The sequence below is a fragment of the Pygocentrus nattereri genome, chromosome 28, assembly GCF_015220715.1.
Source record: "Pygocentrus nattereri isolate fPygNat1 chromosome 28, fPygNat1.pri, whole genome shotgun sequence".
In the NCBI taxonomy this organism is placed as follows: Eukaryota; Metazoa; Chordata; class Actinopteri; order Characiformes; family Serrasalmidae; genus Pygocentrus; species Pygocentrus nattereri.
In genome coordinates this window covers 21,213,141-21,235,456 of record NC_051238.1, presented here as the reverse complement: position 1 = coordinate 21,235,456, position 22,316 = coordinate 21,213,141, and the positions used below count along the sequence as shown (strand labels likewise).

At 42.8% G+C, this 22,316-nt stretch overlaps 1 protein-coding gene across 1 annotated transcript in view; it reads right to left on the bottom strand.

The window, feature by feature from the left end:
• Positions 1-22,316, bottom strand: part of gcn1 (GCN1 activator of EIF2AK4) — a 46,876-nt gene that overhangs the window by 8,400 nt on the left and 16,160 nt on the right. The window contains exons 25-51 of the mRNA XM_017702823.2: positions 21,591-21,740; positions 19,709-19,890; positions 19,542-19,622; positions 19,065-19,208; positions 18,168-18,292; positions 15,989-16,178; positions 15,008-15,078; positions 14,756-14,921; positions 13,967-14,161; positions 13,608-13,854; positions 13,380-13,501; positions 12,921-13,035; positions 12,636-12,815; positions 9,986-10,206; positions 9,777-9,845; positions 8,769-8,907; positions 8,403-8,599; positions 6,527-6,669; positions 6,296-6,413; positions 5,992-6,207; positions 5,088-5,252; positions 4,834-4,995; positions 4,549-4,641; positions 3,325-3,468; positions 2,929-3,198; positions 1,558-1,671; positions 1,192-1,422 (exon numbers count right to left, since the gene is read on the bottom strand). Coding sequence (XP_017558312.1) covers positions 1,192-1,422; positions 1,558-1,671; positions 2,929-3,198; positions 3,325-3,468; positions 4,549-4,641; positions 4,834-4,995; positions 5,088-5,252; positions 5,992-6,207; positions 6,296-6,413; positions 6,527-6,669; positions 8,403-8,599; positions 8,769-8,907; positions 9,777-9,845; positions 9,986-10,206; positions 12,636-12,815; positions 12,921-13,035; positions 13,380-13,501; positions 13,608-13,854; positions 13,967-14,161; positions 14,756-14,921; positions 15,008-15,078; positions 15,989-16,178; positions 18,168-18,292; positions 19,065-19,208; positions 19,542-19,622; positions 19,709-19,890; positions 21,591-21,740 — 4,250 coding nt within the window. The remainder of the gene's footprint in view (positions 1-1,191; positions 1,423-1,557; positions 1,672-2,928; positions 3,199-3,324; positions 3,469-4,548; positions 4,642-4,833; positions 4,996-5,087; positions 5,253-5,991; positions 6,208-6,295; positions 6,414-6,526; positions 6,670-8,402; positions 8,600-8,768; positions 8,908-9,776; positions 9,846-9,985; positions 10,207-12,635; positions 12,816-12,920; positions 13,036-13,379; positions 13,502-13,607; positions 13,855-13,966; positions 14,162-14,755; positions 14,922-15,007; positions 15,079-15,988; positions 16,179-18,167; positions 18,293-19,064; positions 19,209-19,541; positions 19,623-19,708; positions 19,891-21,590; positions 21,741-22,316) is intronic.

Below are 22,316 nucleotides of genomic sequence, written 5' to 3'. Positions count from 1 at the left end.
TTAATAAGTGTTGAGCTCATGTTTAGTTTGTCTCAGGGTGGCGCTGTTTTTGGGTTCATCATGGTATCCAGGGTATGGCGAAATGTATTTGGGAACTGATTTTTGTAGATGTACACTCACCAGCCACTTTATTAGGTTCCTTGCTAGTAAATGGCTGGCCCCCTTTTGCCTTCAGAACTGCCTTAATTCTTTGTGGCACACTTTCAACAAGGTGTTGGAAACGTTCCTCAGAGATTCTGGTTGGTTATTTGAGTTACTGTTGCCTTTCTATCATCTGGAACCAGTCTGCCCATTCTCCTCTGACCTCTCACATCAACAAGGCATTTTCATCCACACAACTGACCGCTCACTGGATATTTCCTCTTTTTCGGACCGTTCTCTGTAAATCCTAGAGATGGTTGTGTGCAAAAATCCCAGTAGATCAGCAGTTTCTGAAATACTCAGACCAGCCCGTCTGGCACCAACAACCACGCCACGTTCAAAGTCCCTTAAATTCCCTTTCTTCCCCGTTCTGATGCTCAGTCTGCACTTCAGCAAGTTGCCTTGACCACCTCTACATGCCTAAATGCGTTGAGTTGCGGCCATGTGATTGGCTGATTAGCTGTTTGTGTTAACAAGCAATTGATACCTAATAAAGTGGCTGGTGAGTGTATATCAGCTTTGTATTTAAATTTGCAAATGCAAATGTATTTAAATGCAAATATATAAAAGTTTCATGAGTAATTTTGGGTTCTTACTGCACTCCATTTTTTTTCAAATGTACAAATTGAGCTGAATTAATAGTACAAAATGTAGGCAAAACGAAAGTTTGCACAAGTTTGTGTTTGTTTGCTGTGGGCCACACCGCTGCACTGCTACCAGAATCACAATCATACAGTGTGCTGTGAAAACTGTGTCTTACCTGCAAAGTGTGAATTCTAAATGCACTACAGTCTGTAAACATGCAAATAATACGGCAGAGTGAACTTCACCCACAATCGTTGTGATGCATTTATCTGGATTAACATAAATTTACATCTCATTTCCTCACATGAGAACCTTTGACAGTGTTGTTGATGCTCTTAAATCTAACCATGACAGAACCTCTCACTGGTTTTAACTTCTATACCAGTACACCTCCCACCTCTAACAGACAGGTCATTTTTCTGGCAGCATCAGGACCGAACCTAATACAAACGGAAGGAGCCAAACCTTTGCAAGCAGAAGGGTCAGAGTCTCAAGCAGTGCGGTCTTCACAGTCCAAGCGAAGCGGTCTCCCAGGATGCGGATGAGGGGTCCCGTGATGTGGATTACAGAAGGGCGTAGAGCCTCGGCAGAGGTCAGCTTGATGACACCACCTAATGCACGCGCTGCTTCCTCCTTCTGCTCCGGACTGCCCGTTAACACCCCCTCTCTCAGAACGGGCAGAATGCATGTCACTCCCTGCAAAAGGGAAAAATATGGGAACAGAGGAGAAAGACAAAGGTTGCTTCAGCAAAAGCACAAACCACTAACAACAAAAACACCGAAAACGATAGTAAATTAGATCAATGTGTTTAATAAACGCCCAGTACTTGCCTTCTTTGGCAGACAGAAGCCAGGCAAGTGTTCGCCTTTGACCTCAGCCGCAGCTGAGCGGATATCTCTGTGCAAGTCATCTATCAGAGCCAGCTGACTGCCAGCATCCAGTTTCTGCACACAAACAAAACCGGTCCAATCACTCTACATTTCCTATAAACATGTCTGATTTACCAGGAAGTTGAGAAACAGCCAGAAAGTTCAGCAAAGTGTTCCAGGCGGTTTTCACACCTACTTTCTTAGCTGAGGTCTGAGACAGAGTCTGGGTTTTTGTTTTTTTATTTGGCTTGGCTGCACCACATGTGCATGTGGGTGTCTGTTTATTGGTCAGAAAGTTTGCAGGGATACAAGTGCCCCATTACGCTCATATATGCCACCATTTCAGCCAAAAAACACCTACTTTGAACGAAAATAGATACACTTAGCATCTATGTGAATCACACTCAAGGCAATAAACACAAAATTTAATATCTGCTTCTTTATATTTGATTTGTCGAATAACCAATCAGGATGTTGATGCAGTACGTTCCACAATCCATGTGCCATTGCTTGGATTATTATTTCATTTATTTTATTGGAGGTCAGCGGTTATAAACAATAGCTTGTGCGGCAAGAAAGATGTGAGCGTCTGTCAAGAGTCAGATGTTGGAGCAGGCATGTTATGCGGACAGTACAATGCTGACACGCTGCTAAGGGTAACCAATTCTGTGATGCTTTTAATACAGAATGTTTTGAAATATGTCCGTATCCAGCAATGCATAATGCATTGTGTGTTAAAGGTAACAGAAAATAAAATAATAATAAAAAAAAAAATAAACAACACATAAAATGTGTTACAGGTAACAAAGGTAAGGGTGCTGTTAGCGCTTCCATGGAGAGGTGGGGCAATGCAAGTTAACTGCACGATGTCAGCGATATTTATGACCACTCAATTTATGTGCCACCAGTCCAGAAATGAGTGCAAAAGAAGTCAAAGCATTACGTTCAGCTGTTATTTCATTTACGCCAACTGTCTGTCTTGCTATCCGAAGTCAAGACACTAGCAGGAAGTCACCAGGCATTGTCATTAGCCTGGGAATTCAGTCAATATCTAAGCATCAAATCAAACTTTCTTCCTGCCGTTTTTACGTTTTAATGTTCTGGGTCATGCACTTGAGGTATGACTGTGCATACTGACTTGATCTTATACTACAGTGCAGGTAAAAATGACGCCACCTCCACATGCAAACCTAATTCTATCCAATTAGTGCTGTAGGTTGCGAATGTACTGAGAACGTTTCATCTTTCTCCAGTAAGGTTAACATTTCAGAGATATGAGGTTTTGTTACAACAGGGATAATATGCATGTTAGAGAGCCACTCATTAGTCTACCTTGGTGATGGAGTTGATTGTGTCCCAGCTCTGGTTGAGCACTTCAGGATTCGGGTCGTTGAGCAGACGCATGAGGCCGGAGAGCAGCGTGCGCGTGTGTGCGCTGTAGTCGAGCCGTGTTCGGGAGAAGTAAGCGTTCAGGATGGTAACCGAGGCCTCTCTGAGTCCAGCGTCTGGCCCCCGTGTGGCCTCTAGGAGATCCTCTATGATGATTCTCTGACCGACCTCGTCCTCCACAGACAGAATCACAGTCTGACAGCTGCTCAACTCCTGCATAAGAGAGAAAACATCACAAGTTATGAACGAGGTATTAAAAATGTTCCCTAATTATACTGCATCACTGAGGAGGCTTGGAGCAAGCAGAACAATTCTGAACCGCTGTACAGCTAAAGTTACCTGAGGCCCTTCATCAGTGCCCAGCTTGTCTTTGAGGGAAGAGAGTAGAGCAGGGAGAATCACACCCAGGTGACGTGTCAGAGCATCGCCGGTCACAGAAGACAGGAAGGCCAAGACTCTCGTGTTCACCGGTGGAGCGGTCAACTAAGACAACAAAAACAAACCAGAATTAAAGGAAGAAAAACAAGTACATAGGTTACTAGGCCTTGAACGTTCAGCTGGCAATTAAATGTCATGAAAACAATTATAATGAACAAACTGACTTGTGTTCACTGCATAGTCCTCCAACATGACGACCAACAGCTCATGCTCAAACCATCATCCCTCGTTGCTGCCTTCTAAAGGTGTTACTGCACCAGTCAGAAGCTGGAACTTTTGCTGTTTTTATATCACCAAAAACTTCTCTGCTTTCTTTTATTCACATGTATTTGCCTCCACCAACTGATGATCAAATGGGCCTAATTCCGATCCTTTTTGTTGCACCATAAACTGCGATCATCTAAATAAATTCTACCCTCTTAAGAATAATAATTTTTAGGTGATATACTCTCCTAAAGGCACAGACAATATTTTATCAAGCTAATCAGAGATTGTTTTTAATTAGGAGGCTTTTGAGTGAGTAAAACCTTATTATGAAGGCCAACACCAGCCTGGTGGAGAGTATACTTGTTTTTAATATGACAGCTTGGTTTGGGACCCTGACTGGCAGAGATAATGGCAAGCTTACCAGAACCTTTAGAATGGCTGACAAACTTATGAGTAGGCAGCAGTATGTAGGAAGGCTCTTGCTAAAGTGTATAACCCAAGCCATCCTCCTCTTCACAAGGAGTTTGAGATGTTTTGGTGATGTCATGTTAGGATGCCCATAACTCTGAAAAATCTTTAGAAGTCTATTATTCCTACAGCCACTCGCCTCCTCAATCTTTAATTATTCTTAGCATGCAAGGACTGATGTGATATGTTTGCTTGTTGAGAATGTCTGTGCCTGTTGTTTATGTTGTACAAGGACAAAGGCAAATTCCAACTTCGCTGGACAACAGTTCCACGCCATCAGGGAAGGCACAAAAATTAGACTCAGAATGAAGTATGAGTGCTTTTAATACTTTCCGTAATTAGTAATAATTTTAGTGACACTAATCTGCTAACATTCCGAAAATTCGAGTCATTTTAAAATGTGTTGCTGAAAAGATTTAAAGAAGGATATTAAACAAAAATAGAGCTAACCTTAGGCACCAGATAAGGCAGTACCGATCGACTCTTCACAGCCATAACCTGCTTCAGTCCATCCAGAGCAAACTCAGCAGTCTCCTCATCCTCCTGCCAACAAAACCGCATTTAATAATAATAATAATAATAATAATAATAATAATAATAATAATAATAATAAGGTATAAACGATTTCTTGAATATGAGTAAACTGAAAAGAGAAATAATTAACAAAAAGTAGAAAACAGTGGGCTACTGAGGCAGTCTGGGACGGTTGTATGAAAGGCTGATGCTGAGACTAACCAGTTGTTTAAGCAGGGCTGGGAGGATGTCGTCCAGCGCCTGATGGCCAATGGTGGCGTGGAGCTGCTCAAAGGTTTTAGCAGCCGCTTCACGGACCTCCTCCAACGGGTCACACAGAGCTTTACGCACTGTAGGCACTAGAGACTCTGAAAACACCAAAACCTGTAGGGCAGACACAGTTGAATCCCGCTAAGCACTGCAGAAGAACACAAACAATCAACCCAATCAAAACAAAGTCAAGCTGATTGACGTACGGCGTCTTTGCTGGTGGACTTCATGATTTCACTAAGGCCGATGCACACTCCCTGCCTCTCATCGCTCTTCTCCGAGCGCAGACCCTCCTCCAGGATGGGGATGATTTCTGGAAGGATCTTCTCCCCCAGCTTCCTCACCAGATCTCCCAGAGTACGAGCTGCAATCTGAGAACAGACAGAGCGGTGAGTCAGAGTTAAAGTAGGCCAGTCACAACGTAATATGGTGTAAAATGGCAATGATACCGTTATAACTGTGACAAGTAGGACACATTTTATTTTGATGGTACTCCATGGCTTATCAACATATGGATTACTTTTTAGAAATGTGACAAATACCGTGACCCAACTTGAAATGGAAAAAAAACCAAAAAAAAAACCCATGAGATTAATTTAAGACTAATTGAAATATTATATATATATATATATATATATATATATATATATATATATATATATATATATATATATATTCTATAGGCCTATATACATGTGTGTCAATCATTCTACCAAACTGGTAGAAAGTCAGAGTCAAAAAGACAGTTCCGACAAGCATCAATACAAATAAAACATTACTACACACACTAGGCTGCAGCACTTTTTACCCCTTACTTTCTGGTTAAGATTTCTTTAGTTAAGATTCTTCACTGCGCAAAAGTGGAACTTTTTATATTACACGTTTTTTCCAATGTGTGCACTAAAATGTGCAGAACAATGCCATGTTTTTCCTGTAGAGGATGTGTTAACCTACTGTCACTTAGAGTCAACAAAACATGTAATCTGACTTTTTAGACGTAACTGTGTTGAATTTATGACGCATATTGCATCTCAATCCCTGTACAGGGGTAAAAATACGGAATATTAATATGCATATTGTGACAACCCTATTGTGCGTGCATGTGTGTACCGTTCTCTTGTCAGGGCAGGTGGATGCCAGAAAACCCAGCAGCAGACTGAAGAGCGTGGGCAGGATCTCTCTCAGTGTACGTGGTGTGTTAGATACCACAATCTTCCAGACGTGCAGTGACGCCTGCCTGACCACCAGCTGGGTGTCGGAGCGGCCCATGTAGAGTCCAGAGAGCACACGGTTCCTCCTCTCCACTCCCAGAGCACCAATAATGGCCTGACAAACAAAGCATGTGTTCATCTTCATACTTCAGTTACATGTAAAACACACACCTTCTGAGACACAGCAGTGTAAAAGTTTGAACCTTGTTAGACTGTGCTGTCCCAAAGTTGTCGTCCTCAGACGCTGTCTCTGTCGTCATCTTCCCTGAAACCCCCGAGATGTGGAACAGCAGGTCTCCTAGCAACTGCACCGAGCTGAACCTGTGGCCACAGATATTTTTTCAGCTCCATCATTCAGAGCTACTCGATTGCTATGACAACCATTCTCTGCAAGTCTAACGTAGGACGGAGAATAAAAGATATGCGTGTCCCACCTGATCCTCCAGAGGTCGTCAAACAGGCCTTGTTCCAGCTCAGGAAGCAGCAGAGCAATGGCCGTCTCTGCGTACATGCTGATGATGCGCTGACCTGCTCTCAAGGCCGTGTCTCTTACATACTCGTTCTCATCAGCCAGAGCCTGAACACAGAAGAGCAGATGGAGAATGATTAGACAACAGCAGGTACAGAACAATTCAGGAACGCTCCCATTCAGTTTGATTGCCTTGGATCAGATCCTTTTGAATATCAGCCGATACTGATCCAACCTTTGTTTGATAGATAATACATAACATATAACAAGAACATGTCTATGGCCAACTTGTTAAAACATCTAGTGTTCCAATCAGCGAAGTCTGCCACAAACAGGGGTGTGTCCCCTTTAAATTTCAACCCCTAGATTAATTTAGGCGGTGTTCTTTTAATGTCCAGCAGGCACGTGCACAGACAGACCTCGATGGGGGGACTTGAGGCCATGACCCGTTGCCATCAGAGGATACAAGTGCCCTCTTGGTCAGTGTGTATAACAGCTGTATTTTATATAGCCTTTTTTATAGGGTCATCTAGAGTTTACTGCTCTAGTGCAGCATCAACTACATTAGGTTCTCCTCAGTAACTGACCTGTAATACATCACCACATTGCTGGAAATCCAACCACTAAAGCATCACATTCCATAATGTGCTCATTTTAAACAAAAGCCAGTGTCATCAATAAAGCGGTTTCAAGGATTCAAATAAGACTTTTTAGAGCGTAGAAAGAGAATTATTACAAAGTTATGTGATTAAAAAGTAAAACGTGATGGCGTTGCACCCTGGCGACTGGAGGTGAACAGAGTTATTTATTTGAATGTTTAACTGCTGTTGGAAGAAAGTTTTTGTTTTTCTTAAACAAGATTACACCGTCCTTCTTGATAAGGAGTGACCGCAATATGCCGTGAATTAACTTTAATCCATGTTTACGTTCTTTCATCTGACATCTGGAATACAACTGAAAATACAAGCGAACAAGCTACAAGAGGCAACGTTTATTATTACAGCATCATCATCTTCTTCTTTCGGCTGCTCCCTTTAGGGGTCGCCACAGCAGATCATCTGCCTCCATCTTGCCCTGTCCACTGCCTCCTCTACTTTTACACCAACCATCTCCATGTCCACCTTCACTACATCCATAAACCTTCTCTGAGGTCTACCTCTTTTCCTTCTACCCGGCAGCTCCATCTCCAACATTCTTTGCCCAATATATCCACTATTCCTCCTCAAAACTTGTCCAAACCATCTCAACCTGGCCTCTCTGGCTTTATCTCCAAACTGCTCCACCTACACTGTCCCTCTGATCTGCTCATTTCTAATCTTGTCCAGCCTTGTCACTCCCAACAAAAATCTCAGCATCTTCATCTCCGCCACCTCCAGCTCAGCCTCCTGTCTTTTAGACAGAGCCACAGTCGTTACAGCATATGAGGTTTTATCCGTACGTGACACACATACATGCCACATACATGTATTAATGACAGGTTTGTGGTCAGTGAGAAAACGCTGACAAATACATGATCGCCTCAAACTCTAATGTGTCTAAACGAGATTGGTGCATCCGTAGTAATATTACCGTCAACGTTCTGCATGACATTGGAACTTTGGTACGAGTATGGTGTGATTTCCTTTTATGAGCAACATTAATCTCAAACATTCTGATATTACACCCTAAACATTACTGAACAACCACATGGAAAACAAAAACAAACAAACAAACAAAAGCTATTCTTAATTTCCAGTAGTGAGGGACACAAGCCTGGAAGAGTGAGCGGTTCCATGAAGTTTGAGAGGTTAACGGTGTAATACTGCTCACAATAAGTAAAAGTCTTCTAAGACCCTCTTTACCTTGAGGATACAGGGAATGATTGGGCCCACATAAGGAGTGAACCTTTCTCCGAAGGTGAGAGGAAGGTAAATGAACATCATGATGTAGCCGTCTCGGACATGAGAGGCGATGTCCACTTTGCTGGCCGTCTGGACCACGTCAGGCATCAACTTATCCAGCTTCTCAACTCCTAAACCGGCCATCACCTCTGCCAGACCTGAGGGACAGCAAAGGAGACATGTAAACTCCCACAGAGAACAATTAAACTTTAAGAAACGTCACACAAACACAGCAAAAATATCATTCTGAAAGTTCTGCTTTCATGATCCTAATAAAAGGTAGATCCTTTGCTGCCCTCTGCTGGTATATAGGTCAGTATTTCTCACCCTGGGCTGCTCCAGAGCGGTCCACGGAGCTCTGCTCAGAGGCCAGAGTCTCCATCAGCCAAGGCAGCAAGTCATCAAAGCAGGACTCGCCCATGCCCTTCACCATGGCACCCAGAGCCTTCGCTGAAACCGTCCGTACCTGGGCACAAGCAGAGCAAGAACAGACAAACACTTGACAAGAACCCTTGCAGAAAAAACTCTGGGAAACATTACACAGAAAATGGGACTTGGGTTTATTTATAGAACAAAGATAAACATCAGATGAATCTATATGGAGTTAAGTGGCGAAAATGTACGAAGTCCATGATTATTATAGATTTTAAATGTTCATTTCGGTTTCTTTGTGTTCAGTTATGTATTATGGTTTTTGATTTCAGTTTCAAGTCTGCAATAATAGTTACTGTTTTTATGCTGAGATGCAAGTCTTGGTTTAGTTGTTATTCAGTTACATTTGCTATATTATGATGAGGTTCAAAGTGCAAGTACGGACAAAAAGTTCAAACGGTACGATTTCTATAGAAACTTCTGAAGTCTGCAGATTTATTACAACTCCAAAATATACCCTTATGCAGTGCACACATCAGGATTGCCCGGAGGCTCCTTACAGACAGTTCTGCCGAGATGAACATTTTCCCTCTTTCATCACTCATAAATGCCTTGCTTACTAGCTAATGAGTATAATCAGGTATGCTGGTTGAGGTCAGACGCTAAACACCCCCACTATACGCAGTGTGAAAGTGTTTGAGCTGTGTAGTTTATATAGAGATAGAACCCAGTTCGACAGCCCTGGTCTTTAATGATAAGAACTCAATTCATCAAAGCGATATACTCCAAAAGTCCTGTTGACATTCTCACCGCACCTCTTCATGCTTGTGGTGGTTATGGCTTGTGCTATTCACACTCCACTCACTATGAAGTCACTGAAAGATCCCAGACAAGCTTTAAAACATTACTTCAAACTCCGGTCCATTGACACTAGTTCTCTTTCGTGAAAAGTGAGGAACTGACCTCTGGAACAGGGTCCAGCAGAGAAGTTTTGAGTCCTGGAATCACGCTAGGCAGGTACGGAGACAGGTCCTGCACACAAAAGCAATACAGGTCAATACAATTTGCAACTGTTTTTACAGATTAAAGGAATAGTTTGTTGCAAAGTCAAGACACACAGCCATTGTACACTGAATATCACTAATCTGATCTAATCAAAGGCTGACGCCTGCCTTTTGGTCAGTGAGGGAGTACATGTTCCCGATGATCTGAGCGGCCATCTTCCGAGTGTCTGTGGAGCGGTCCTGGAAAGCCCTCTGGACAACGGGCATAATGAGAGCTAGCGAGGGCGCATCGATGAAGTGGACAAATTTGGTCTCCAGCAGAGTCTGCAGACAGTGCTGCGTCTTATGGGAGGGGTCGGTCAGTGCGTCCAGCAGAATGGGGGTGATGGCTGAGGGGACAGAGAAGCAGTTCAGAAAGAAAACACAAGTCAAGGCATGAATACGTTCGCTGCATTAAGGTATTTAAGTGGTCATTGTGCAGCACAATGTACTGAATTAATACTGACTTACTAGACTAATATGCTCTGTTGTATACAGATAAGTGACCAATTGAAAGAGAGGATATAAAGTGTTTTAAGTAAGCTGCTGGGCCACCACAACCTGCCAAAGCAGCCACAATGTACCTTGGCACAAGTCTACAATTCTTCATAAATTATTTTTCCATACCATAACACTAACAACCCTTGGATAATATGGTGTAATTACATAGCATTTACCTGAGACCCATCCTACGTTATTTCATCTACCCACAGCACATGATTCACAGTGCCCTACACAGAAACTGCCACCCCTAGTAAATATGAGCAAAACAGGCTGTAAAAGACGTTCCCTACTGCTTATTCTTTTGATATTTCATTCAAAATATTAACCCAACTCTAACCTTTATTTGAAATACAACGGAAAAAAAAAAAATCTTTCCTCAAATTGATGTGAGCCACAATTATTGGCACCTTTTAATACTTTGTGCAGCCTCCCCTTGCAAATATAATAGCACTGAATCTTCTCCTGTAATGCTCAATCAGACTGGAGAACACAACGCAAGTGATCTAAAAACATTCCCTCATATAATATAGAACCTCTCCAGATTCCAAGGTCCACACTGTGGTCTCTCGTCTTAGCTCAGTGGACTGGGGTGGCCATGGCAAGACTGTAATTCTGTGGTCAGTGAACCATTTTTGTGTTGATTTTGAGGTTTCCTTTGGATCGTTGTCCTGCTGGAAGATCCCAACTATGGCCCAGTTTAAGCTTCGTGGCTGAGGCAGTCGGGTTTTGATTTAATATCTGCTGGTATGTGACGGAGTCTGTGATGCTGTGTGTCTAAATAAACTGTCCACTGTCCAGAAAAACAGCCTCACAGGTTCACAGATCCACCACTGTACTTCACAGTGGGGATGAGGTACTTTTCTGCAGGGCTGGAAACCCTCACAAACAAACTTGTGGTTATACTCACCAGCCACTTTATTAGGTACTAATTAGGTACTGTTCAATTGCTTGTTAACACAAACAGCTAATGAAATCACACGGCCGCAACTCAATGCATTCAGGCGTGTAGAGGTGGTCAAGACAACTTGCTGAAGTGCAGACCGAGCATCAGAACGGGGAAGAAAGGGGATTTAAGTGACTCTGAACGTGGCGTGGTTGTTGGTGCCAGACGGGCTGGTCTGGTCTGGTCAGAAACTACTGGGATTTTCACGCACAACCATCTCTAGGGTTTACAGAGAACGGTCCAAAAAAGAGGAAATATCCAGTGAGCGGTCAGTTGTGTGGACGAAAATGCCTTGTTGATGTGAGAGGTCAGAGGAGAATGGGCAGACTGGTTCCAGATGATAGAAAGGCAACAGGAACTCAAATAACCAACCAAAATCTCTGAGGAACGTTTCCAACACCTTGTTGAAAGTATGACATGAAGAATTAAGGCAGTTCTGAAGGCAAAAGGGGGTCCAATCTTTTACTGGCAACCTTTTAATAAAGTGGCTGGTGAGTGTATAGGTGGTGTCTGAGGTTTTGAGACATTGTGATCCCAAGACTTCACAAACCTCTAATTCCCTCTGCAATTTTGCTATTTTGAACAAAAGATAAGGAAGGTAAGTAATAAAGAATATTTTTTACAGCTCATTTTGCGAATAACATGGTAAACTGTGTAATGCGTGCTTTGGTCTGGAACAGCTAATAAACATATCCTTCATTTATTCTGTGCTCATTCTGGTACTGTAAATGGAATATATAAATGGAAGATATGGCTTGAATTTTAGGCCATTTTTGAGCCAGATTTCTCACTAATACTTCTCTGCACCTGAATGAAACCACTCTGGCCAGTGAGGGCCATGTCTGCTGATTGCTGTGATGTGTGTATCATGTGTCAGTGTTAAATATTTGTTGAGTTATGAAGCCTAAAAGCAGAGAACCAGTTTCAGGTTACAGAGCGGATTTTGGGTCAAGCTAAATCACGGTTTGGACTAACACGTCAGTCCAAAATACCCCATATGTGTTTAACTGGGTTGAGATCTGTTGCAATGGCCGTAGCATTTGATATATCTACATGAAGATGCCACTTCAGTCATTGCTCCTACTGAAGCAGTCTTTGCGACTGAAGATCCATCTGTGGCTGAATAATGAACCCTCTTTCAAAGCCACTTTGATCTTTTCCAGGTCAGCCAGGCCTGCTCTGCACTTTTAAATATGCCAGAGAGCATGAGAGGATATTAAATGCTTAACTGTATCACGCAGCACACCTGTCTGGAAGCATCTACCCTCATCATCTAACTCAGTTTGTAGATGGCCCATGAGCTGGGTAAGCTGTAATGTGTCCGTCTCTCACCAAGGATCTCAGGATTGCGGATGACTGAGCCAATCTGTCTCAGGGCCTGCTGGCCGGCCTTCTGCACTTTGACATGCGAGTCAGTCAGCACCTCCGTTAGCTTGGGGACGATGCTGGGCAGGCATGATGACAGCTGCTTAGGAGCACAGTACGCCATGGCACCCAACAACTCTACGGAGCCTGCACACAGATCGGGGGGGTGGTAGATGTGAGAGAGCAGAACACAAATACATTATGCATAGTCATTTTATTAAGGTAGACTAAATGTGATGAAAGAGCACCGACCTGCTTTGGTTCTCCAGGACTCTTCCTCCAAGGCCACAAGAAGAGAAGGCAGCACTAGCTTCACTCCATGAGCACTTAGGTTCCGCATTACAGCCTTAGCACAATCATCTGCAGCCTGAGAGAGAGCAAGAGCGTGAGAGAGAGAGCACGAGAAAAAGAAAAATAGAAAGATTTTTCCTTCACAGGGTTAACTGAATATCCATTCATTACATCTAACAGATAATCAAAATTTGACAATGCACATATATATGTACGCATACACACACGCACATACATACACATACTATATATATATATACATACACACATACATACATACATACATACATACATATACACACACACACACACACACACATATACATATACACATATAATATGTGTGTGTGTGTGTGTGTGTGTGTTTGTATATGTATCCGCACCCCAACATGGTTGAGAAAAGCTAGAGCAGGCACAGACCTCTCTGACATACTGGTTTCCATCTCCAAAGCAGAGGAGGAGGTGTGGCAGCACATGGACCACATAGGGCTCAAACAACTTCCCCAGCATGTTGCACAGCATCTCAAACGCAAACAGGGCACCTGAGACAGCAATAAATTCAAACCCTTAAGCTGCAGCCTTCTGAATATGAATCTGAGCACACTTGAACCACTCCGAGCTCAAAACTCATTTCCCAGACTCCCTCACCTTCTCTGCGCCTGGAGTTCTTCTTGTCCTGGATGGCATCTGTGAGCGTGGTCATGATGTCCTGCTGTTTGAGTGAGAGGATACCCAGGCCCTTGACCAGGCCGGCCAGACCGTACGCAGCCCCCTTCCTCTCTGCATACTTGTCGCTCTCCAGCAGCAGCTGTAACAGCTTTCGGACCATGTCCCCCGCATCTTCCTTTATAGCTGGAACCAGAGGAGGCAGGCAGCTGGCCACTGACTCCTGAACCTGAGGGAGAAAGGAGGGAAGTGTAATCTCCAAAGCTAACAAAACACCAGGGACTGACTTGTGCTCCTGTGAACAGGACTGGAGGCCCTCTGGTGTAAAGGCCATAGCCTACCTGCTGTGAGGGTGTGGAGAGAGCTGTGATGAGTTTGGCCATAATGGGCTTCACTTTCGGGTCACTCTTGTCAAGATGTTTGGCCAGCGAACCCATTAGAATGACCACACTCTGCCGCACTGAATCATAGCTGGCATCCTGAGGGGCGTTCTTCAGGAATTCCTCGAACACCGGCAGCAGTGAGTTCACATTGTCCTGTAGCACAATGGCCATAGATAATTACATATAAATTTCAAAATACCCTGCAATACAGGCCATGAGAGACACTGAAGAACTACAGAGCAAGAAATACTAGTTAACAGCAGAAAGTGCATTTAGTCACGTTAAATAAGAGATAACTAATGAGATATTTAAAAGCTGTTGTTGATAGGTGGCTGTTACGGCTTTAACTTCATGAGTGCAGTTATGTTTATAACCCAATAAATCAATAAAAGGGAAAAAAAAAAAAAAAAAAAAAAATCAAAACATCAAGGTGAATTAACTAAAGAAAAAAAAAAATTACAACCACATAATACGATAATGAATTAGAATAATTGCACAATTTAAACACACACACACACACACACACACACACTCTCACACCTAGGGGCAATGTAACATGTCCAATAGGCCTGACTGCATGTCCTTGGATTGTGGGAGGAAACCGGAGAACCCGGAGGAAACCCACGCAGACACGGGGAGAACATGCAGACTCCACACAGAGAGGACCACAATTTAAACACCTTAGCTTTAGTAACAGTAGGCTACAGAGGAAAAGGTCCTTGTTCTGCTGTTGCAGTAAAGTCTGACCTTGCCGTGGGTGTTCAGGACTGCCAATGCTGCGTCCAGCATGCAGCGCCGCACTTCGCTGTGCCTGTCATTCAGTGCATCCGGCACAAAGAACAGGAAGAGAGGGGTCACCTGAGACTCGTCCAGGCACTGAGAGAGCTTGTTTAAAGCCAGCGCTATTCCACACCTGCATACGCACAAGACCAGAAACTCTGCGTTAGATAGGTCAATACATGTTACAAGGAGTATTACTTGGTCAATCCAGAGGTTTACCTGGCTTCCCACTGGTCAGGAGGTGCTTCAGAGATGACTCGTCCCAAAGCATCCAGGACTGGCGGTGGTCTCTGCAGTTTATAAGGACCAATTATTTATTTAATGTGTGTTTTCTTTTTAAATCTTTGCCCTTAGTCTGTATCAGTGGTCCTGGAGGTCCACCTGCCTTGCCTTGCTACCAACACACCTAAACCAGCTAATTAACAATTACTGTTTTTGCGGAGTTGAAGTGTGTTTTGGTAGGAAAACAAAAATGTGCAGTCCTGGGGATCCTCCAAGAAGAGGGTTGGGAACCACTGATCTATATTCCTCTGGAATTCTTTACCTGACAGAGAATCCCACAGCAACTGATGATCTCAGCACTGACCTCATTATCTAAACAGATCAGGCGTCTTCCTACAGATAGACTGTTTATTGGCATTTTAGTTTCATTTGCCTGTTATATTCTTTTTGTTTCAGGCCTTTTTTTTTGTTTGTTTGTTTTTAAACTTTGTTCTGTTTTAATCCGTGAGCATTATTTTAACGTTAAAAACAAATTCGTTTGATAACTTCTGACCTGGCTGAATATTTCCATTTTTAATTGAACAAGATTTTGACAATACCTATAACAACACCAATAGTCTCACTTTTTAAATGCCTGGTTACACAGCATCACAGGGCCGCCAAGTTAATCGAACCCGACAGCTCTCTTAACAAGCTGTAGCACACGAGAGCCCCCTGATTTAGAGTGAGTGAAAAGGACACACTTAAGGACACATTAGGACACACTCAACAGCTACAGGGATTTGGTTTGACCTATTAATTCCTCTAAAAAAATGAAAAATGGCAGCAGAAATTAGGAATCATTGTTTGATTAGGGGTCATGTGTGTTTTTTGCAGTGAAATTCAATCATGAGACCACAGAGTAGTAGAATGAAGCTAATGGAATGGAATGAATCTGCAGGCTGGATGATGATTGGAGAGAGGGACAGAGACACTCACATAGAGTTTCTGCTGGTAGAGCTCTGTGAGTTGAGACAGGACGGCAGCTGATTGCTCCTGGTACTGACTCACAGCGACGGACAGAGCCTCTGCACCCGCCGCCCGCACAGTCTCTTCATGATGCGTTACGTCTCCGATCAGCAAAGGACACAGCTCAGGAACGAGCTCCAGGCACAGAGTCTGCCACAGCCTGAGAGGCAGAGATACAGACACTGTGAAAAATCTCAATATTACTATAATATTGCTTTAGAACTGCTTGGCTACACTGTTACAGTCAAAAGCATTTGTGTAAAAACACTTTGTGGAAGTTTCATGTTTTTTGTACGCTTTGCGTGCAAGCGTTACTCTAGCGGTACTGTTTTTGGTGTTGTTGACAGTTGTGTATATATTTCTGCACCACTGATGAACTGTATTTCCAGTATAGACTAAGTTGACTCACAGTGGTGGTGATAGGAGCCAGATGTTTAAAAGGTTTAATGTCTACAAGCAGAGTTATTACACAAAAAGGTTTTGGCTTACTTATCTTTCAAAAATACATACATGGTGGTGTAGACAACCCCAAGAAAACATTTTCAGATTTACCACAATCATATCTTTACCAACCAAATTTAGACAGTAAATAAAACGGTTATATCTGTGCTGTGGGCATCTGGGTGCCAACACAACCACTGTAAATAAATTTTAAGTCAAAAAATTTCAAAATGAAAAATTCTCCTTTGAAATAACTTCTCTTATAACCGCTCATTATGTGCAGCGTTGTAAGAAAGGATATTATGCAAATGTTCAGACTTCCTTCCAGAACCCTTCGCAGATGAACTTCTACAGGACAAACTAGTAAAGTGTGTTTCCATCCACTGTAGTTATGCGAAGGAACTTCAGATGACGTAGGTTACACCATGATTAGGGAAAGGAGCAAGATGGAGAGATTTAACTGTTTTAGATTTAAGTAGAACGGTGCTGATTAATACGGCCGTATTAATTGCAGCTCAGGGCAAGCAATGGCGCTAATGACCTAACGAGGGATGATCTCCCTGACACCACTACGACAGCATTCCCACTTTTCAACCGTGCTCTAGCGTAAAACTCCTCCTGCCAGTTTGGGTGTTTTTCTGGTATTGTATATATTGGTCTTTTTTATTCAGGGTTTTTTTTGCCTCGTTTTCAAAATGCGTGAAAAATGGTGGATGGTAAACCTGCTAATGGTGAATGAAGATATCTAACAGTTTTTCACTGTAGGGAACTCAAATTCTTTCTATTAACACACATTAGTTTGTAATAACATCATATGTACAATCACTCACCGGCCACTTTATTTGCTTCTTAACACAAACAGCTAATCAGCCAATCACATGGCTGCAACTCAGTGCATTTAGGTATGTAGAGGTGGTCAAGACGACTTGCTGAAGTGCAGACTGAGCATCAGAATGGGGAAGAAAGGGGATTTAAGGGACTTTGAACGTGGCGTGGTTGTTGGTGCCAGACGGGCTGGTCTGAGTATTTCAGAAACTGCTGATCTACTGGGATTTTCACACACAACCATCTCTAGGGTTTACAGAGAACGGTCAGAAAAGGAGAAAATATCCAGTGAGCGGTCAGTTGTGTGGACGAAAATGCCTTGTTGATGTGAGAGGTCAGAGGAGAATGGGCAGACTGGTTCCAGATGATAGAAAGGCAACAGGAACTCAAATAACCAACCAAAATCTCTGAGGAACGTTTCCAGCACCTTGTTGAAAGTGTGTCATGAAGAATTAAGGCAGTTCTGAAGGCAAAAGGGGGTCCAACCTTTTACTAGCAAGGTAATAATGTGGCTGGTGAGCGTGTGCATTATCCGAATTTGGCACTTAATTTACATATACACATTCTATGTCATGTGAATATGAATCAATTTCTAGAAAGAACTACAATATGTTCAAAGAAGAAATAATGCATCACAATCCCTAATTACTGCAGGAATGCTTAGAATACATGGAATGAGCAGGGCAGTGAGTCCGTTTATGCTAACTACATAAAAGATCAGTCAGCGATCAGCAAGATCAAGTCGTCTAATGTTTTCTTTTCTGTTTGCCACATCTGTTATTACTGTTAACAAGAAGGCAAAGAAAACCTTTCAATGTTGTGAAAAACATCTGATGTATAACATATTTGCCATGCGAAGCAAGTCTCAGGCAGTTTGACTCACTTCTCTGCCAGAGCTCTGCCTTCCTCCTCCACATCAAATTTAGCCACCCACAGCCTTCTAAGCACACTGAGTCCACCGGGCTCACTGCTGTCTGTAGGCAAAGCCAGCTCCAGCTCCAGCAGACCCTGCAGACAGCAAACACATACAGTACAGAGTGAGAGAGCACAGGAGATGAGAGGGAGAGTTAAGTACATGGCTGTCAATCATGAAATTTAGCAAATGACTGTTATAAAGACACTACATTTTCAAAAGTATTCACTCATCCATCCAAATCATTGAATTCAGGTTATCCAATCACTTCCATGGCTGCAGGTGTATAAAGCCAAGTCTCATCCAACATCAGTGTCTGACCTCACAAATGCGCTTCTGGAAAAACGGTCAAAAATTCCCATAAACACACTCCTTAAACTTGTGGAAAGGGCTGAAGCTGTTATAGCTGCAAAGGGTCATATTAAACCCTATGGATTTAGAATGGGATCTCACTCAAGTTCATATGCGTTTGAAGGCAGACGAGTGAATATTTTTGGCAACAGAGTGTAATTGTGATTAACAATATATTCTTCACATATTTTTTCTTCATTTGTTGCCATCTGTTAAATTACGAGCCTAAAGGGGCCAAAGCGGCTTATTAGTTTGCTTAGTTGGTAACAATGGCTGTAATTTCCAATCAACAGTGACACATTCACACAAACGTCTAGTTACACTGAATTGTGTTTCAGGTTCAACAAAGCTACATGTTCCTCACAAGAGTGGAGAAATCCCCACTAATTTCACCTGCAAACATGCTAAAAACACTAGATTTAGCTACAAAGCTACCCTCTAAACATGTGAGAACACAAAAAAGTCAATAGTTTGAATTGCTTTTCATAAAGCCCCATCATGTCTCAACCCACGCACCCTGAGGGCAGCATCTCTGACGGAGAAACAGGGAGCCAGCAGAGCGTCCAGCAATACATCGATCTCGGCCTGCTCAGCCAGCGCACAGCCCTCCTGCCCACCTGCACTCGTACACAGACTGGTCAGACAGCTTGACGCCAAAACCTACAACACAAACAGTTAGAAGGCAATGTGACATAACGTATAAATAAAATAAATAAATAAATAATAAAATCAACCACATATTTGCTTGACTACCAGTGAGTCTGTAAGTACTACACCCGCACAGGGTATTTTTGTTTTTGCTTATTTTCCATATACAGAATACATGGACTTTAAAACTGTTTACATACTAAACCGAACTCATCAAAAATGGGTTTTCCATCATACAAGCCCTTTTAATAAAATTAAGAAACAGCAATATGTTCAGTACAGTTCCCGTTCCTTTCCTTCATTTCCCTACCAGAAACGCAAGAGGACCTAAAAGGCTTGTATTACCTGCAGGCGAGGTGTGGCGGTGCCGATCACTTTGGTCAGGAGCAGCAGCATGTTCACACGGGGGAGAAGCTCTGGTCCATTCTGACAAACAAGCCAAAAAGTCAAAAATAAGACAATATTCAGCATCAATAGACTACAAATATCCTCCTGGCTCTGCTGGCATGTACCTCATCTATGAACGTGTCAGCACAGTCGGTTTCGGAGCGAAGCTGAGCGTGCGTGTGCATGGTCTGCAGGGCTCGGGTCAGCATGAGCTCTGCCTCCTCGGACGCTCCGCTGTTCTGACTGAGGACGGCCTGCAGCAGCGGGAAACAGAAGGAGAACGCCGGCGCAGACAGCGGATGCACATCTGCCAGCACAACATACAGTAAACAAACAGCTAGTAAACAAAACTCACATTTTGGAGCTTGGGACTGGTTTGGTTGTTTCATTATTATCATGGAGCTTAAACCAGTCCTTACTGCCCCACCTACAGTTGCTTACTGGCACCAAGAGTAGAGACAATACAATACCAGCCCTTGCATCATTTCAATGGCTGTGAAGACGAGGAGGGACGCAGGAGGCAGGGCGAACGATGGCAGCAAGCATTTTTATTTTCTAAGACCACCATTTTTCAGTGATATCTAATAAGCCTTTTTGGCGCTCTTCAGTCTCTCTGTATGCTGCCGCTCTGCTGGCTGACACTCTCTTCAATCTCCACTCCTTTTAAGGTTCCAAAGCCAAACCAACGTCAGCTCGCTCAAGCACGGGCACTGTGCCGAGGGCTTATTGCTCTGCCTCCTGTGACCGCCCCCACGATCAAACGGTAGCTCTTGTTGATGAATGTGGCTCATGCAATGTCCTTGCACCATCCTATGGTAGGTTCTCACAGCTCAGGCACTGTCCTCACAACACCTTTTGTTGCTTTTATTGGTGCTCACGGTTTGGGCACTATCCTCAAGCCACCTCTTGCCTGTGCGCCTCATAAAAGTGCCTTTATTTGATTTTAAAGCTTAATGGATCAGCCTTTTCATATGTTGTTCATTTGCTTGCATCTTCAACTACTCAAAGATCCTCGAGATCTTCAGAATTTGCTGTCTGTCCCAAGAATGTTGTAGAAACGCACACACACTGCATTTGTAGTCTGTGCCCCAAGACTGCTGAACAATTTACCATCATCTACTACGCAAGCGTCTTCCATCTCCGTTTTCATGACTTTCGTAAAATGCTTTTGAACAGGGTTTAGAGATAAAGCCGATCTCATAATCTTAGTGTGTTATGTGCTTTATGTATTTGCTGGTCAAGGTTTTAATTTACTTATTTTTTTATTTGTATTAAATTGTTCTCCCCCCTCCAAGTACAACACACTTTGGTCAATGAAAGAAGCTACAAAAGTGCTCTATTAATAAACCTTCCTTACTTACTAGGCTAAGCAATACTTCAAAAGGTTTGTGATAGAATTGAACTTAATCTGAGAGATGGCTAGGGGCGGCAAGGAGCAACTGGGACCCAAAATTCTCTTCTTTATGTTTACTGCCAATACGAATAGCAAAAAATTACATGTTTAGATGCCTTTTGCATGGTACTGTATGTCTGACAGACGCAAGAAGCAGCGAGCCGAGTCACCTGGAGACTGAAAGAGCAAAGAAAGGTCGGTAGATGTGTCTCAAAATGTAGGCTGCAGACAAAGTAGGAGAGACTTCATTGTTCCCAGTGGTGCTGGAAACGGACATCTAAAAAGTTCTTAATGCCTTTAAAGGTCCATCAGAGAAGTTATTAAAAGAACTGGCTCAAAATATACTGGCTGATGTCTGACAATGTTTTATGACTGTTGTGATTCTATTTTGGTCTAAAAACATGTAAACTCAATTTACCTTTATTTTACAATTACCAACGTTACATATAAAGCTCAGAGGACACCTGTAAGTTATCTGGTCACTTTGCGTAGTAAATAAGTTGGCTGTGAACAAATCTGGTACATTTTCATATCAAATCACTCAGAAGTTTACATCTCACCCACAGAAGAATGGAGAGCAAACGCACTGTGCGTGCACACATGTGAAGACTCACCAGGCTTGCTCTCTTTCTGTAGAACAGTGTACGTGTGCAGCAGGTGGACAGTGCGATGCGTGGCTGTGTTCAGATCCTCCTGAGCCCACGCTGGGTCCAGATCACACTCTGGCTTCAGCAGACGCAGAGTCACATGACCCACTAACAGAGCTAGAGAGACACAGCTACAGTAAGAACAGTAACTAGGGATGGACATGATTAACCAATTAACCTTAATATTTAAACAGGAGAGTGGATCATTCAAGCTGACCAATGCTTCTGAATTATACGCATTACGATGCAAAACCTCTAGAGATGGAGGTGATGGACAGCGGCCACTTTCAGCAGCTACTGACAAACACTGAGCCATAGCTAGTCATGGCATTTATGTTGATTTTAACTTGGGCTAGTAATGAGAGTTAAATATCATTTTTCAGCTTTGGAAGGTAGAGCTGTCAGCAGCCCATCTTCATAGATCCCAATCACTTCAGCATCTTATTATTTTGGTCATATAATCATCACCATATTACAGCTGTCAGCTCCTTATTACCGAATGAATCGGCAGTCTAAGTAAAAATATCATATACGCACCATATTAAGAGTGTAAAATTATATTTACTTAATAAGCTGGTGGGCTATATGAAAACAAAAAAATAACCATTTTAATTGGTAACACATTCAAAATGACTAAATTCCAGAACAGTTAAGGATGATTAAGAACAAAAGCACGAACTAAAATGTAGAGCT